Here is a 19164-nt window from a genome sequence, read left to right on the forward strand (position 1 = left end):
TATTTAGCTAATGGGCCGATGTTAAGCCCTATTCTCTTCTCCTAGGTTGTATATATATATCTTGTGAATATCGTAATACAAGACAGAAAAACATTTGCACTAAACTTGTTCTCTAAACTTTAGCACGGTATCGGAGCCAATCAATTTAAACCCTAAAACTCTAAATTTTTTTTTTCTCTAATCTCTACAACTCTAATCACTAATCTCTACAACTCTAAACTCTAATTTTCTCTATTGATAATCGACAATGGTGGACGAGAACAAAATCGATCCTTCATCCCCTTTTTACCTAGGATCGGGTGATCAACCCGGAAACCTAATTTCTCACGTAATCTTGAAGGGTGAGAACTATCTACCATGGTAAAGGGCTATGTCTTTGTCCTTGAAATCTAGGCGGAAATTAAGGTTTGTTGATGGCACTATCTCCAAACCTACAGAGAAAAAGAAGATGCTCGATTGGGATACCGGTAAATTCAATGTTAGTGTCTTGGATTTTAAGGGCTATTGAGCCGAAAATTGCTGCATCTATTCCATATTTTGAAGAAGCCAAACGGCTGTGGGAGTACCTAGACAAACGCTACTGTGAAGCAAGCGGTCCTCGCTTGCAACAATTGAGGGTAGCAATCACAAATTGCAAGCAATTGCCCACCATGATTGTCGAGGATTATTACGCCCAATTAATGGGTTATTATGATGACCTTTTACGCCTTAAACCCCCACATGGCTGCAAGTGCGGCTCTTGTTCATGTGATGTTGCTGCTGCATACGAGAAGGACAGGGAGGAGGAGATATTGCATCAATTTTTGGTCGGGATTGATGATAGCAAGTATGCTATGGTTCGCACAAACCTTCTCTCTCAACAGTGCCCCGCAACTATTGATCGTGCTTATCAAGCACTCCTTCAAGAGGAGCGCTCTAGGAGTATTGCCCAATCTCATACCTCTGTGACACGTGAAGATGCTCATGTGTTTTCTTTGCCCTCGGACCGTAAACAATTTCCATCGTCCAATTTCAATCGAGTGGACAAATCAAAACTTTATTGTACTCACTGTAAGCGACCTGGTCATGACAACGTGGGTTGCTTTGTACTCCATGGCTACCCTGACCGGTGGCTGGAGAAGTACGGTAGGAAGGGTCGTGCTCCATCCTCTGCTGCTGCTACTTACTCGGGACAGCAGGGTGCTCTGCCTGCACCTAGCACCAAAGGTCCTGCCTCGACCTCTGCTACTGCTGCTCCTACCTCGAGCAAACCCCCGGTGCGTGCAAATGATGTGGGCTGCTCTGATGACTCCTCTCCTCCTGCGAATGATACTATTTCTGCTCTCTCTGAATTTAAACCCGAGCATGTTCACCTTCTTTTGAATATGGTTAATAACCAACAGGAAAAAATGATTGGTGAGTATTTTTCTCCGTATTGGATTGTCGACACTGGTGCGTCTCACCATGTTATAGGGGATAAAACCTCTTTGATGAATGTGACTGATATTTCTCCGTGTCCTGTTGGGTTACCCGATGGTGCACATGTTATGGCTACGAAGATGGGACGAGTACACTTAACATATTGCATTATTTTGAAAAATGTTCTTTTTGTTCCGAAATTAAATTGCAATTTAATTTCGGTCTCTAAGCTGATTGATGATTCTCATTGTTTTGTGCGATTCACTGACTCTTTGTGTGATATACAGGACCAACATTCGGGGAGCCTGATTAGAGGCGGTGAACGGATAGATGGACTCTACTATTTTCGGCGTCTTCCCAAAGTATGTGCGGTGACGGATCAAGAGGTGTCTACATTTGAGCTCTGGCATCGTCGTATGGGACATCCGTCGGACAGAATTGTCAAGTTAGTTCCTGCAATTAGTGCTAGTTCTAGTAGCAAAATTTTGAATAAAGCATGTGATGTTTGTCCACAGGCTAAACAAACTCGGGATAGTTTTCCCGATAGTGATAGTAGGGCTAGTCGTATTTTTGAATTAATACATTGTGATTTGTGGGGGCCATATAAGACACCTTCTAGTTGTGGTGCTCACTATTTTTTTTACTATTGTTGACGATTTTTCAAGAGGCGTATGGGTTTATTTGTTGAATGATAAAACTGAGGTTTATTCTTCATTTTGCTCTTTCTTTTCTATGATTAAATGCCAATTTGAAGTGACTGTGAAATGTGTGCGGAGTAATAATGGTACGGAATTTAAACACTTGATTCCGTATTTTGATGAACAAGGCATTATTTTTCAAACCTCTTGTGTTGGTACACCACAACAAAATGGCCGGGTAGAACGTAAGCATCAACATATTTTAAATGTGAGTCATGCACTAATGTTTCAAGGCAATTTGCCGGTTCCTTTTTTGGGTGAGTGTGTCCTTGGGGCGGTTTATTTGATTAATCGTACTCCTTCACGTGTCCTATCTAATAAGACTCCATTTGAAATACTATTTGGTGTTGCACCTAATTTTGATACATTGAAGGTATTTGGGTGTCTTTGTTTTGTCCATAATCAAAAGGCTAAGGGTGACAAGTTTGCTCCTCGTAGTCGGAAGTGTGTGTTTGTGGGCTACCCTCATGGTAAGAAGGGATGGAAGGTGTATGATTTGGATTCGGGTGACATTTTTGTTTCTCGTGATGTCAAATTTTTTGAGAATGAATTCCGAACACTATGTCTAATGACAATGTAGGGGTTGACGTTGATTTTTTTAGACGATCTTGAACATATTCTAGCAGTTAGTGAAGCTAGCCTTGATCCCGGGTCTCCACCCGACATACACAACCCTGTTGCCCCCGCTAATGCTGCTGAAACTGCTTCCTCTGCTGCTGTCGGCAGACTAGATCGCAGCCCCACCGTGGCGACTAGTTCTACTCGCAGCCCACCTGCGGCAAAGACTGCTGCCCGCAGCCACAACGCAGGGCAGTCTGCTGCTGCTGCCAGTGCTACGGACAGCAGCTCCAACGCTGATCCGAGCACTCTCTCTGCTTCTTCTCTTGATTTGAGCCGTGACCAACGCAACAGACATCCGCCTGGTTGGCATCGTGACTACGTCGCACATACTATTTCTCTTCCCGGTCCATCTATCTCTCCAAGTTCAACGTCTTCTCCAAGCTCCTCTGGTACTCCCTATCCTTTAGCACACTTTGTGAATTGTGACAAGTTTTCTATGCGCCATCGTGTCTTTATTGCAGCTATTGATACGGTAGTGGAGCCTCGTAATTTCAAAGAGGCTATGCAACATGAGGGGTGGAGGGAAGCTATGCAAAAGAAAATCTCCGCATTGGAAGATAATGAGACTTGGGTTGTGGAAACCTTACCTCCGGGGAAGAAGGCGCTCGGATGCAGGTGGGTTTATAAGGTGAAACCTAATTCTGATGGCACGGTTGAGCGTTTAAAAGCTCGTCTTGTTATATTTGGCAATCATCAGGTTGAGGGTATTGACTACAATGAGACATTTGCCCCGGTTGCTAAAATGGTCACGGTCCGTGCATTCTTAGCTGTTGCTGCAGCGAAGAATTGGGAACTCCATCAAATGGACGTTCATAATGCCTTTCTCCATGGTGATCTTGACGAGGAAGTTTATATGAAACCACCCCCGGGCTTCCATACTTCTAGTTCTGATTCGGTCTTTCGCCTTCAAAAGTCTCTGTATGGTCTCCGACAAGCACCTCGATGTTGGTTTTCTAAGTTGGCCACCTCTCTGAAAAGGTACGGTTTTCTGCAATCGTACTCTAACTACTCTCTATTTACTCTGCAAATTGGATCTATACAGCTTAGTGTTTTGGTGTATGTTGATGACTTTATCATTGCTGGTAATGATTCTTGTACTATTTCACAATTCAAATCATATTTGAGTGATTGTTTTCATATGAAAGATTTGGGTCTGTTGAAGTATTTTCTCGGTATTGAGGTTGCACGTAGTCCGGAGGGCATATTTTTGTGCCAACGGAAATATACTCTGGATATTATCGCTGAGGCTGGTTTACTAGGGGCACGTCCGGCAGGTACCCCTATTGAGCAGAATCATACTCTGGAAACATCAGAGTCATCTTTCTTTTCTGATCCAGAGCAGTATCGGCGGCTTGTAGGTCGTCTGATTTATTTGTCTTTTACTAGACCGGATTTGGCATACGCGATGCATATTTTGTCTCAATTTATGCAACAACCGCGACAGGATCATTGGGAGGCAGCTCTTAGTACAGTCAGGTACTTGAAGGGATGTCCTGGTCAGGGAATTCTTTTGAGTTCCGATTGTGATTTACATATTACAAGTTGGTGCGATTCAGATTGGGCGGGTTGTCCTTTGTCGCCTGGTTCTATCACTGGCTGGTTGGTGTTTCTTGGTGCTTCTCCCATATCCTGGAAGACCAAGAAACAGGACACTATGGCCAAGTCTTCTTCAGAGGCCGAATTCCGCTCAATGTCTAAGACTACTGATGAGTTGAAATGGTTGAAGGCCCTTCTTCTGAGTTTGGGTGTCTCGCATCCCCGTGCTATGAGTTTATTCTGTGATAATCAATCTGCTTTGTATATTGCGAAGAATCCGGTTTTTCATGAGCGTACCAAGCACATTGAGGTGGATTGTTATTATCTTCGCGATGCAATTCAGGATGGTATCATTAGTCCGTCTTATGTGAAGACAACGGACCAATTAGCGAATATATTCACCAAGGCTTTGAGTAAAAGTCAATTCATGTATTTATTTGGCAAGTTGGGCATTTGTGATTTGCTTGCTCCAACTTTAGGGGGGGTGTTAGACCTTGTATTGTATTTAGCTAATGGGTCGATGTTAAGCCCTATTCTCTTCTCCTAGGTTGTATATATATATCTTGTGAATATCGTAATACAAGACAGAAAAACATTTACACTAAACTTGTTCTCTAAACTTTAGCAGCTTGTCTAGTGGAAAAGATTGCACATCCCAACTTTGAGGTTGGGGGTTCAATCCCTACTAGTGACAGTGTGACACTTTGAGTATGAGGATCCCTTCTTCTTCCGCCCTCACTCTCAAAGTATCTGACCCGCAAGTATTGAACCAAAAACACCATAAAGGTTGTGGTACGATCGGAATCCTTTTCCTTACCTTTTAAATATAAATACTCCATAATTTTCCTTACCTTTTAAATATAAATACTCCATAATTATTATGCCTTAGTATCTCAAATTTTCTACACCTTGTAATTGTAGCTCTCTATTATTTCCTACCTTCTACATATCTTATTTCTAGCAGGTTTGCCAACTCCTCTTTACTTTACATTATTCCATTTTAAGTGGATTGATTTGGTGGTCAGTCATAACTCATGATATGTTTGTGGTATGAGCATGTCAACTTATAATATTAAGCAATTTAGAAGTAATATTAAATAATCACATATACAGAATTGCAAGTCTTAAAATACTTTTTACATGCGTATTTTTATATTATAAAGTATTTATTATGATATAACATTGATTAAACACTCAAAGATGGAATTCATAAGAATAAAAGAAAGTATTAACGACTAGGGTACCAATTCATGTACAACTTCATAAAATTGGTTGCATCCCATAAAGATTGAATTGACTTGTTTGACTTTTTAAAATGCATGTTATTATGTAAATATCTCTATTATTATATGCATATAAATTAAATGGTTTTTTTTTTTTAATTCATTTGACTTTTCAATATGCGCATATTTTTGTTCACGTAAATAATTATACAGTTTTTTCACCAAATACCCTTGACTTTTAAAAAAAAAAAGAAAAAAAATCATCAAATGCCCTCGGTGTTTTCAAATTCACCTAATGCCCTCGATTTGCTGGAAAATTTACCAAATACCCTTAATGACTAACAATCGTTAGCTTCTTTATTAATTAACCCTTTACTATCCCATTTGCTCTTAATGCAGTGAAATGCATTTATTTTTAAGCCATGAAATTTGCTCGATTAAGGTTGTGGCGTTCATTTTGGATATTAATTTATGGGTCAAATTTAAGGTCGAAATCGGCAAAAAAAAAAAAAAAAAAAAAAAAAAAAAAAAAAAAAGACTAGAAAACCTCGGTTTACGTGCTAATAAATTCCTTTGTTTGCGTGCTTTAGTTTCAGAGCCGTAAAAATGACTCGGTTAAGATTTTGGAGCCATTTTGGCTCTTTGGAATCAAATTTGAGGTCTAAATTGAAAAAAAAAACAAAAAAAAAAACATGGATTTTATGGTGGCAAAATTGTTGACTTAAGATTTTGGGATCATCTTGCACGTAAACTGAGGCCTTTCTAGTCTTTTTGTTAATTTTGAACAATAAATTTAACCCTTAAGACCAAAAGGATCCCCAAAACCTACACGAATGCAAGCAATTCTTTTAACCTGAAAATCAAAGCGCAACAGCCAAGGCACCTGAAACGCAAATAATCGTGTCATTTTTAGTCTTTTTTGCCAATTTTAACCTTAAATTTGTTCCTTAAGATCCAAAATGACACTTTGGACCTTAATAGAGCAACTTAATTACACGGTTCACAAACCAAGCACGCAAACTGAGACATTTCCCTCTAGTTTTCCCTTTATTTGATTAAGGGTTATTAGGTTAAAGTAGTTAAGAGTTAATGATTTATAGAGTTTAAGATTGTTAGTCATAAAGGGTATGTGGTAAATTTACTAAAAGTCGAGTGTATTTGGTATACCCGACATGATAGCACATGGGCCTGGACCGAGCATGGGTCAACCTTTTAACAATTTTAGCCCATCCCAACATAGCACGTAACTTGTGGGTTGGGCTTAGGGATCGGCCTAAGGGTCTGTTCTCATTTACTGAACTGAGATGAACTAAGCTGAGTTGAACTGAAACTGTTTATGAGAGAAGGGAATTAGGAACTGAATTGAAGTGAACTGAAATGAACAAAATTGAGTTGAAATTAAATGAACTGAAATTAAGATGAAGAGAACAGACCCTAACTAACCCCAAAGTACATTAGCCTAGCACATTTTTAAGATTTGATTTCATTTTATCTTTATTTTAATTTAGTTTTTAAAATTTGATCATTTGATCTTTATAAACTAAGTTAATATTCAAATTAAAAAGTATATAGGGAGTATATTATCACATTTTTCAACCTCAAATAAGTATATTTTACACATCAAATGAAATTATATAGCCACAATTTGAATCATTTATAATGAGAGACAATCTCTTTAAATCATCCCATCTTTAAAAAACAAATAGTACTATTTTTAACCAAAAAGCAATTTTTGCTTAAAACTGTAGATCTAAATGGTTAAATTACCATTAAACAAAGGGTCTATTCACTTCAGCTTAATTTTAGTTTAGTTCAGTTCAGTTCAACTTTAACCAGCTCACTTCAGTTTAAGTCCTAATTTTCTTCTCTTATAAAGAATTTATTTCAGCTCTATTCAGTTCAGTTAAATTTAGTTTAATTTACTTCCAATCAACTCAGTTCAGTAAATCAGAACAAACTGAAGCTTATAGGCCTCTTATCTTTTGTGGATATATCTAGTGATCGTCTACACAAATTTATTTCAACTCTATTCAGTTCAGTTAAATTTAGTTTAATTTACTTACAATCAATTCAGTTCACTAAATCAGAACAAACTCAAAGCTAATAGGCCTCTTATCTTTTGTGGATATACCTAGTGATCCTCTACACAAATCTAAAACGTGGGAAAGTATGTAACTCAAATTACAATTTCTATTTTTAGTACACTCAAATCAGCAACATTGCATGAATGGTAGGACCCACTTATCCCAAAAAATCCGAGGAAGTGGGGCCATTAAGTATTTTCTAGGATGTCAATTCAAGACAACCCGGTTTGATCTAAACCGGCGGCAATGATGAACATCATTCTCCTCTAGCCTACATCTTCATGCTTCATACGTCATACATGATGATATTAATGTATCAACCTTAACTTAGCGAACATACATACATACATACATATTTTTTCTTGTTTTAATTTATGTTATTACTTTTTCTCTTTTTTCTTTTTTTTTTTTCTTCTTATTTTTAATGTGCGACAGCATTATCATATTTTGAAAAAATCATCTCCATATTTTTTTTGCAGCTAGATATTTACTTATTTAAAAAATAAATAAATAAATAAATAAATAAAAAGGCTATATCCACATTATAGTTATTCCTTCCATTAAAATAATTCCTTTAGTCACAAGTAAATGTAGAACCTTTGTTTATAGTAGAGTGTGCATCTTTGATCTCTAATACTAGGTAATTTATTTTAATATTATACATGCAAAATTTTAAATTAACAAATTATGAATGTTAATGTTTTGAAATTAAAATATGAAATGAATCCACAAGATTATACAAGTATATGGTTAAATTATGAGGTCCAACTAGGCAATAAAAGTGTTGTACAGTGAATAATAAAATTTCTCCTTTTTACTTCCTCAAAAAAAAAAAAAAAAAAAAACAAAGCTCCGTTTTATGAAGTTCCACAAGTTTATTATTCATATTGTGAATGTTACATACTTTGACCATATGCAATGACTGATTTGGAAATTTTCATATAGCAGGCCAAATAAGATGTGTGAAATTAGTTCTATAAAAGTTAGGGACTAAGGGCTTTCAACCAAAAGTCACGGTAATAAACATTATTTATCTCTGTTATACTTCGTAATCTAATATATAATTGTAGAGTAAGTGAATGAGGAGCCTCCAAAACCTCATTCGACAACTCTCATGCATTTAGAGTTTTTTTTTTTTTTTTTTTTTCCTTTTTTTTTTTATTTAAAGGAAAAAATAACTACCAATCCCACTATTTTATTTTTATTTTTTTTAATCATTTAAAAAAAAAATCCATAACTACCCATTCACTAATTTTTTTTTTTTGTTTTTTTTAATGGGACTATTCACTTTATGTGTGTGTATTTTTTTTTTTTTTTTTTTGTATGTAGTACTCCGTATAACATATCACATGCATTAGCACGAGTATACAATTTCTTTATCAACAATTCACTATGTCACTCAAGATCCCCAATATTTCACTTTTTTTTTTAAAACACTACGTACTAACATTTCACTTTGTTTTACGAGTATTTTTTTTGGTACATAGTATAGTATATGTCATGCATTAGCACGAGTATACAGTTCCTTTATCAACATTTTACTAAAGTACTCTAAATCCCCAACCCATCAATTATATGTTTTTTTTAGGGAGTACCCTCTAAACATTTTCCACTTCTTTAATCATCAAAAACAAAAAAAAAAAATAAAAAAAATGTACAACACGTTTTTGTGTAACTGGCCTCAACGAATAAGTACTTGCAACAGAACAAAGTATGTAACTCCTAGAGCAAGACACTAACCCATATGACACTAACTGAGTAACACGAGTAACCCCTATAACATTAAACGGGTAACCTCTATAACTTTGAAAAAGTAAACCCCATAATAGCATTGTGTGGCCACCGACATAAAAGAGTAAGACCCTGTATTTTGAGCTTCTAAGCAAAGCATGGAATATCATATTTCAACATAGAACATCATGTGTCAACACATTATTAATACGATTATTATTAATACTCAGTACAACAAAGTTAATTAAGGTTCAACAGAACCAACCAGTCCAAAACCGACCATTACAGCTCAAGTCTAAATTACAACATCAAAATCAACTTTCCATATTTAAAATACGAAATATATTTTTTCTTATCATACCATCCGCATCAGTAGCTACAATCAATCTAATATATACATGTTTTATTTACCCATCGCACTCATTAAATCTATAGACACAATAATAACCCTATATTTGACCTACCAGAACATATATTTTCCTAAGTTAAGCATTGTGCCAAAAACTATATATTATATAATAGTCATATATATAATCAACAGCTGATTAAATATAGTATACGACACAAATACTTCGTATATAGGTATGGATACTGATAATTTTATATAAATAAAATATACGGATTATGTATTACTAAGATTTATCCCTACATTAATTATAAAAAGGTTAACAAAACTCTTATAATAGTGCATGGACATTTATATATCTAAAAATGTTCTTTTTACATATATTTTCCCCCATTTAATTTTAAATGCCTTAAAATTTTTTCTTGAATTCGCTAAATTGATTTAAAAGGTTATGTTTATTTCAATATTTAAACCCATTTACTATTTTCATTTCCTTTTGTTTTAATTTTTCTATTTAGAATTTATTAGACTATTAGGTTTCAAGATCAAAGACAATATCTTTTTACCGTACAATCACTAACAGTGTGTTTGGATAACATTATAGGAAGGAAAAGAAGGGGAGGGAGGAGAAGAGGAGGGGAGGGAAAGGGAGGGGAGAGAAGAATGATGAGTTTTCCTTCAAAATCTCTCCATTGTTGGAGGGATCATTTTCCTATAATTTAATCCCTCCATTTCTCTCCCCTCCAATTCCCTTACTTCCTCATTTGTTATCCAAATGAAAGATATCACATCTCTCCATTTCCCTCCCCTTCTTTTCCTTCCATTTCCTTCTATCCAACCACACCGTAAATCAAAGTCGCTCACTAAAGTTTTGGACATTGCATAGCTACACAACATCCAGCACATTTAATGATTACATGCAAATAATTTTAATAAAACTACGCATTCGATATAAGTTATTAAACAATTTAACTATATATACATTTTGATAGGTTTATATATTTCATATTAACATAAATTTACAAATGTTATTATCATATTTTGAAAAAAAAATTACACTTTGGAGTTTTGTATAAGATAGATAAAGGATAAGTTAATTCCCGTCATATATGCATTGAGTTTTGGGTATTCTATCCGGTTCACCCTTTGGGCTAATCCAGATTTGAGGACATTGCATAGCTACACAACATCCAACACATTTAATGATTACATGCAAATAATTTTAATAAAACTACGCATTCGATATAAGTTATTAAACAATTTAACTATATATACATTTTGATAGGTTTATATCTTTCATATTAACAAAAATTTACAAATGTTATTATCATATTTTTTTAAAAAAAAAATTAGACTTTGGAGTTTTGTATAAGATAGATAAAGGATAAGTTAATTCCCGTCATATATGCATTGAGTTTTGGGTGTTCTATCCGGTTCATTACCCTTTGGGCTAATCCAAATTTGAGGATCAGTTCTAGGTTATTAGGTTCCACTCCCCTTCCGATTGTTGTTGCAGGGGAGCACACATGTCCTCCCTACCAAGTGTAATCTCAATCACCACTACACCAACATGAAGGACACGTGTTATAAAATATTATATTATATACATTTACTTTTTTATATTATAAAAAAAATTATATTATATACACATACTATTATAGTTAAAAGTATTATTATGTATAAAACAACATAAATTATTGCACATGATTGTTGTATATCTAGTATAGTACATGAGCAATGCACGATTTTTAAATCAAAATGTTAGTTTTTCTAAAAAAATTCATAAGTAATAGCATTGTTAATACGAATATTACAATTTAAAACATAAGTAATAGTTATAATACATTTTATATCTATCCCTTTTCCGTCAAAGGTCTAATTCAATTTAACTTTTAATCTTCTTGTTTAGATTGGTTATTGGTTCAGTTTTTTTTTTTTTTTTTTTTTTTTTTTGTTTTTTTTTTTTTTATGCAAGAAAAACAAAAGGTCATTGTAAAAGACATTGTATAGAAAATGAAAGGCCGATTAAAATTAAATTTATGTTCAAGATTATGTATTTTTTTCCAAGACAACATTTCGGCTCGGCATTCAGTATTTGTCAAGGAGTACAACAAACGATAAAAGTAATTTTTACACTATTTTGTATCTTTATCAAAAAATTTTGTATTCATCCGATTACTTGAATTGAATTTAGGATAATTTGTAGACTATTTTGGATAACTTTTATCAATAAAGGATAAATAACTTTCTTTCATTACAAGGTAGCTTTTATAATAGGTGCACAATATTTTATTGTACATCTGATTTTTTTTTTAAAATGTTTGTATTGATTTCATAATTGACGTCAAACTAAATATTATCGATTTTATTTAATTTTCATTAAAAAAAAATATAATAGCCTTTCAAAATACGAAATATTTGTTTTCTGAATTATGCCACTTTAATCATATTGCTTCAAATTAGTTATTATTCTTTAACTTAACTATAAATAAAGATTGGAAAGATTTTATGGATTATTTGTAGTATTGGAAAGTATATATTTATTATAAAAAATTAAATCAATATTTATGTTAGGAAATCATGAAAATCTTATGCATGTATAGAAACTTGCTTTTATTGTTTGAAGTTTAACAAAAATAACTATGCTTGAATATGTAAACAATAATTATATAGATATATTTTATACATAAGATAAGCCAATGAGAGAGTGACATTTGTCATCCTCACATTGAGGCGCTTGTCTTTTACTATAACTAGTTTTTTCCCCGTGCCATGCACGGTTACATAATAATAAAACTTGTAAATCATAAAATTAAAGCCCATTAGTTTAAATGGAAAGAGTTACATAACATTTTTTTTAAAAAAAAAAAAATTGAATTCATGTAATGTCTACTTTAAAACTCTTTTTAATATAATATTGTAACTTTTCATCATCATGTTATTTTTGAAGGAAACTAAAAATAAAAATAAGAAAACTTGGCAATTTTTTTTTTGTTGTTATTGTGACATGTGTACTTATTAAAATTTCATAGTAACAAAACATTTTTTTTTTATCTATTAATAATTTATGTAAGATTATCACAAACAAACCTTTTTTTAAGAAAAAAATTATCAAAAGTGTTTTATTTTTAATAACTATTAAAGAGGTAATACCAATTTAAACCAATATCTAATCTTCATATTTAAATTCAAAAATAATATAACAAACTTTTTTAGAAGATAACCAAGAAAAAAAAAATGAAAACTGTAAAAAAAAAAAAAATAATAATAACAAACTTTAGGCGGAAAATTTTTTAATGAGATTGCGACACGTGTATTAGGGGATAATCACGGTGATTACTTTAGTATAGTAGTATTGATATATAGATTGAACAAGATGAGGCAGGGAAACCCCCCTTGCATCCTCCTCTATTATCCTACAAGAACTCTAAAATACAATAATTTGACATATATGTATTGTAAAAAGATCTACGATAACTCTTAACTATCATAATTTCTAGGAAATTGTGTAAATTACCATCTTTCAAAATACCAGGCCTTATTTTATTTAACCGTTAATTTTTTTTTTATTTAATTTAACCACTTACAAAGGTTAAGCAGATTGAATTTGGATCGAATGGGGCTACATCTGCTCAAATATTATTTCATCCGCTCCACTCGCATCTATCCATCACCCACTTATCTCATGGGTCGAGATAGTGTTGAAATTTGACAAATTTTTTTATTTTATTTTAATGAGAAACAAAGTCTAAAAAATGAAGTTTTCAAAAAAAAAAAAAAAAAAAAAAAAAGTCTAAAAAAAGAAGCTAGCAAAATAGAACCAACTAAGAAACAAAAACAAAAATAAAAAACCAAAACTAAGCTCTTAGGGAGGAATTGAACAAGACGAGGCAGGCTGGCAGGGAAACCCCCTTGCATCCTCCTCTATTATCCTAGAATAACTCTAAAATACGATAATCTAATATATATATATATATATATAAAGGGGAGTTTTTTCCCGAGTTTTTAGAGAGCCACGTAGGATCTAATTTTCTCAGCGCGCCATGTAGGATTATAAATCTTAGTAGTAGCCAATTAAATAAGAGATTATTAATTTCTTTTAGAATTAAATAATTTAAATTCCATGTAAGCAAAATTGGCGAATGAAATTTTTACGTTTAAATTAATTAAATATTATATATTATCTTTTAATATTAGGAATTTTATCTAAATATATAACCAATTTTAGGCTCATAAATACAAAAAAAAAAAAAAAAACATTATTTAAAAAAAATCAAACAAACCGTGCATTGCACAGGCTTCATCTAGTTTGATATATATATATATGTGTGTGTGTGTGTGTGTGTATTGTGAATAAATCTATGATAACTCTGAACTACCATAATTTCTAGGAAATTGCGTAAATTACCATCTTTTGGTCTTGTATGGACCCGGTCTACAATAAATTATTGTAGACCCAAAACTTGACACTTTCAAATGATATAATCACATTCTAGATGATATAATCACTTTTTTAGACGATATAATTATTTTTTTGTGAGTCATATTTTGAATTAAATAATCTCATATTAAACCATTTAATGAGATTATATAATTATCTTTAGGATGATAAAATTTAAAAATCATCTTTTGAATGATGTAATTTACTATTTGATACTTTTTATAATGATAAATTTACTTTTTGAGTGATACATTTACATAATAATTTCAGGATGATATAATCACTTTTGTAGTAATATAATCACATTCGTATGGTATACTAGAAAGTTGGGTCTACAATAAGTTATTGTAGACCAGGTCTATTCTAGTCTTTGAGCTTTCAAAATACCAGGCCTTTTTTTATTTAATCGTTAGTTTTTTTTTTATTTTATTTAATTTAACCACTTACAAAACGGAAAAAAATATATATTTCACCACCTCTAAATACGTTGAGTTCTAATTAAAAGTTTTTGTGTCGAATGCTTGCTCTATGAAGGCTTGGGGGAACATTTTGGTCTCTCGGGAAGACAATTTGGGGTCAAAATTAAAAGCAAATAATTGGAAATACCTCATTTTGCATGTAAAGAAATACCTCAATTTCAGTGATCGACGCACATAAAGAGGAATTTTTATTACTTCCTCCGTTTTTTTAGTTGCATCATTTTTCAAATTGCGAACCCCTAGGCAATTTTCAGAGATGAGAGATATAGAGAGAGTAAAAGAAATGGATCGACGTGATATGAGAGAGATAGAGATCAGAGAGTTTATCAACTTAAAAGGAAACTGATGCAACTAATCTCGAACTTTCTTTTTAGGAAAGTGATGCAATTATAAAGACACGATGGAATTATTTTTGTTAGTTTTGACCTTAAATCGCATCTTATGAAATCAAAATGACCACCAAAACCTTAAAATTGCAAATTTTGGCACGAAAATAGATTATTTTTTTCACAAAAATGGAACTTATTGATTTCCATTAAGAGGTGAGTGGTGAAATTTAATTTTTTTGCCTTATTATAGCTGGTTAAATAAAATAAATGAAAGACTAGGTGGTTTAATTTTAAACATAGTTTATTGAGAGAACGTAAAATACAAATTAACCTAGTTTTCTACAATGAAAGATTATTTTTATTAAGGAGTATAAAAAAGATGATAGATAGCAAAATATTGCTTAAAAATATAATTTGCAACAAACAAGTATAAAGCCTTGTTCGTTTCCCTACCTTATAAAAAATATATTACTCTTATAAATAGTGTGATGCCAATTAAACCTTTGAAAATTTGTATTTACATATTTACCCCTCATTAATGCGTACAAGTTTTTTTTAAGAATAATGTTTGGACAATTATACTCTTTTATATATTTATGTACTTATTTGCTCTATTAATGTTAGTTGTCTTGGATGGACTGTATACCCATAAAAGTAGTTGTTTATATAAGTATTTCTCTCATGAATTCTGTCAACAACTAAATTTGTGATTTTAAGGCCAAACCAAAAGAGCTTCTAGATATGGTTAGCTATGACGCGCGCATCGCGCACTTTAGCTTCCCTAGTCACCTTTATTATCGGTAAAATAATTTTAGTTTAATAAAAATAAGTTCATTTCAATAAAAATAAGTTCTTTTCAGTAATATCAATAACAGTAAGAAGAAATATAAAAGGGTAACAGTAGGGAATATTTCAAGTCATCCCACACTTGAGCCCCACTGTGATCATACACTTAAGCATGGTGGCGTCCAAAGAGAAGGAAGCTAGAGTAAAAGAGTCGCCAACAAGTTTTAGGAACTTGTAAACCGTTCACAGGGTGAAGGTTACACCCCTTAACGATCTCCTAACGATCCAGGAGATCGTTAACTCCAATAGGTCTGGAACCATGACTGGAAGTTCGGGGATGAAGGTAAAAATCCAACCTTAAAGAGATTGAACCTGCCCTAAAAATAGGTCTCTATTTTATTCTTCTCTTATTCATGTGCGCTTTCTGACTAACATGCAATCAATATGTTTACCCTAAACCTGTTTAATCTATGTTGGTTGAAAATTAATGCACAAATAAATCTATTTTTGGCGATCACTTGAATTATAATCATATTAGCCTAAACAAGATTATTAATTATCTTATTAAACGTGATTACAAGTGCAAATTCCCTTTAAACATGCATAAAAGGCGTGATCAAGCAATAAAAATAATATATCATATCAAGCAACATAACATCAATCATCATAATTTCAATATAGCATAATATTATTAGCAAGATCCTAGGCTTGATACTAACAAGATTAATAACAAACCCTAGCATGTCACTTAATATTAAAGATCAATTAGCCCTAACATAACACTAACATGATATTAGGAAAGAAATAGGAAGTATCATAATCATACATGAAATTAGAAATATTAATTAGCCCTAAACATGATACTAGGAAGCAATAAAACATCCTAACATGATACTAGGAATCAACAAAATAACCTAAGAATGATTTCTATATCAAAAGATAAACAATTAAAGCACTTACTTAGATGCCTCGTACCTCTTTCTAATAACAAAATACACACGTTAGTAACTTCAAGAAAATATTAAATAGTAAATCTAATCAAAGAATTGAAATAAGATTTGGGACCAAACCCTCAGAAATTATCAACCTTTCACGTCTAGGGCGAAGACAACTTCGAACTTGGCTAGGTGTTTCTAGAACTAATGAGTGAGGAATTTTGAGAGAGGGAAGATTTACAAAAAGAGAAGAGAGAGAAAGCTTCTAGCTTTTAGAGAGAGAGAAGAGAGAAAATTCTGGGTATTGATGATTTGAAAACAGGGAGACACGTCCCCTATTTATAGGGAAAATAGCACGAGATCGAAGAAAAACATATTCAAAATAAAATACCTTATGTCGCAAACGACAGGAGCCTGCGCGAGACGACAAGCTCATCGCCAAACAACGAAGACCAGCGCCAGGCGACGACTTTGTCATCTCGCGCTGGTTCAAAAGTCAACATGCTTTTCCACGCGTAATTACTTTCCAAACCGGTTGTAGGTAATTATGCATCCAAACAGTTTTCGAAATCAGATTTAATATAAATAAAATATCTTTAAAATATAATTATCAATCCTAACCTTATTAGAACTAAAAAGAACCTTCTAGATATTCCTAGAAGACTAAAATCAATCATAATCACTTTAGAAATAATAATTAATAGGCCCTCCTCCAGATCATTGGGTCGTAGGTAAAATCCGGTTTGAGCCCAATTTAGTATTTTGGCCATAACTTCCTCATTATTTATCGAAATTGGGCTTATAATATATCGTTTAAAAGGTTTTTTCAAGACCCATCCAACTACACTAATATTGGAACCATATCATGGACCAAACTAAACTGGAATGCATGGTTTTCATAAATAGGGTATAAAAAAAAAGAAATATTTTCAAAAACAGAAAGAAGAGATATTTTAATAAAAACATCGTCATCACTAGACTTCTCACACTTTCGCTTTGTTCGATAATCAAATGATGTGAAAGGTATTCATCACTGGGTTTGGTTTTGGGGAGACACAATTGGGTGTCTACAGTAACAGTAGTACAAAATAATTTCAGTTCATTAAGATTAATTTTAGTAAATAATTTCAATTCAGTAAATATTGTTTCAGTTCAGCAAAAAAAAAAAATTCAGTTAAGTAAAAAAAATTTTAATTCAGTAAAAGTAAGGTGAAGTGAACAACTTAAGCTTTTTTTTTTAACATATTTTGTAGGATTTTAAAAAAAAAATTAGAATATATATATACACACACACACGTACACACTAGTTTTGTGCACCTGCGATGCCTTGTTTTTTTTTTTTATTGAATTTTAAGATAAATTCATAATTTATATATCAAATTTTAAAATATATCATTGATACAAAATTAGTTAGGAATCAACATTGATGCGCTTTTCTGATGATTTTCTATCTATTAGGCATGTAATGACTAATAATAATTTTGGTGAAAATGTTTGATTTAATACATTAAAAAAAATAAAAAATAAGCAAAATATAAGCTAAATAAAATAAATGTTCAAAATACAATGGATTGACCCGAACCCAAAACTTTGGGCAGAGTTGAACATTTCTTGACTCGTAACCTGTAGTGATCTAATCCAAAATAGCTCATGACTCAACCTCTAATTGATAGGTCTCCATTCTATTCGATTGTGAAGTATAAAATTTTAACCGATTAGTATATATATTATAAATGGATGTTTTACGCTTTGAACTTCCTTAGCTCCAAAAATATTATGATATAAAAAATAAATTTATATGATAATATTTGAGAATTATAATCTAATAATTTTTTTGAATAAAATAATAATTCAATTTGTACGTCTGAAATATTGGTATTTTATTGATAATAAACTCTAAATTAACATTTTTATTCTAATATTCTATCCAAATAGAATTCTAAACTAACTTTTTTTTATCTTATGAAGTCTATTTAAATCTATCCAACGTATATATATTTATATATATAATGGGGCGGAGCAGATGTTGGCCTTCCCATCCCTATTTTCACTTGACATTTTCATCCCCTATCCTCGCTGCGGGTCCAAAATTCATCCCCATCCCCGCCCCGGTGGATACGACTCCAAAACTATCCGCGCCCCACCCTTCACTTGGATATCCACCATTCCACCCCCACCTAATCCCTACCAAAGATCCGCCTAATCCCCACCCAAGACCTTGCCACCTAATCTTCGTCTCTTAAATACACAATCCTACATGATTAATTTGGATTATAATTTAAAAAAATTCTTAATATTACACATTTTTTGTTTATAATATAAGTGCAATACAAAGTATTATATTTAATATTGTAGGGAATAATTCAAGCCTTAATCCCACTAGCTTGAACCCCACTGTGATCATACACTAAAGTACGGTGGCGTCCAAAAGGGAAGAAGATAGAGCAAAAGAGTTGCCAACAAGTTTTTTAGGAACTTGTAAACCGTTCACGAGGTGAAGGTTACACCCCTTAACGATCCAAGAGATCGTCAACTCCATAAGGTCTAGAACCAAATA

General features: G+C 32.6%; 1 protein-coding gene across 1 annotated transcript; it reads left to right on the forward strand.

The window, feature by feature from the left end:
• Window positions 1-476: 476 nt before the first annotated feature.
• LOC145624906 (uncharacterized) lies at window positions 477-4800 on the forward strand. The gene is made up of 4 exons (XM_081677991.1): window positions 477-1547; window positions 1686-1901; window positions 2470-2566; window positions 2699-4800. Exons 1-4 carry the CDS (start codon window positions 477-479, stop codon window positions 4798-4800), a joined length of 3486 nt encoding a protein of 1161 aa, XP_081534117.1.
• Window positions 4801-19164: the final 14364 nt, after the last annotated feature.

Source organism: Chenopodium album, chromosome 3, assembly GCF_948465745.1.
Source record: "Chenopodium album chromosome 3, dcCheAlbu1.1, whole genome shotgun sequence".
Classification (NCBI taxonomy): domain Eukaryota; kingdom Viridiplantae; phylum Streptophyta; class Magnoliopsida; order Caryophyllales; family Amaranthaceae; genus Chenopodium; species Chenopodium album.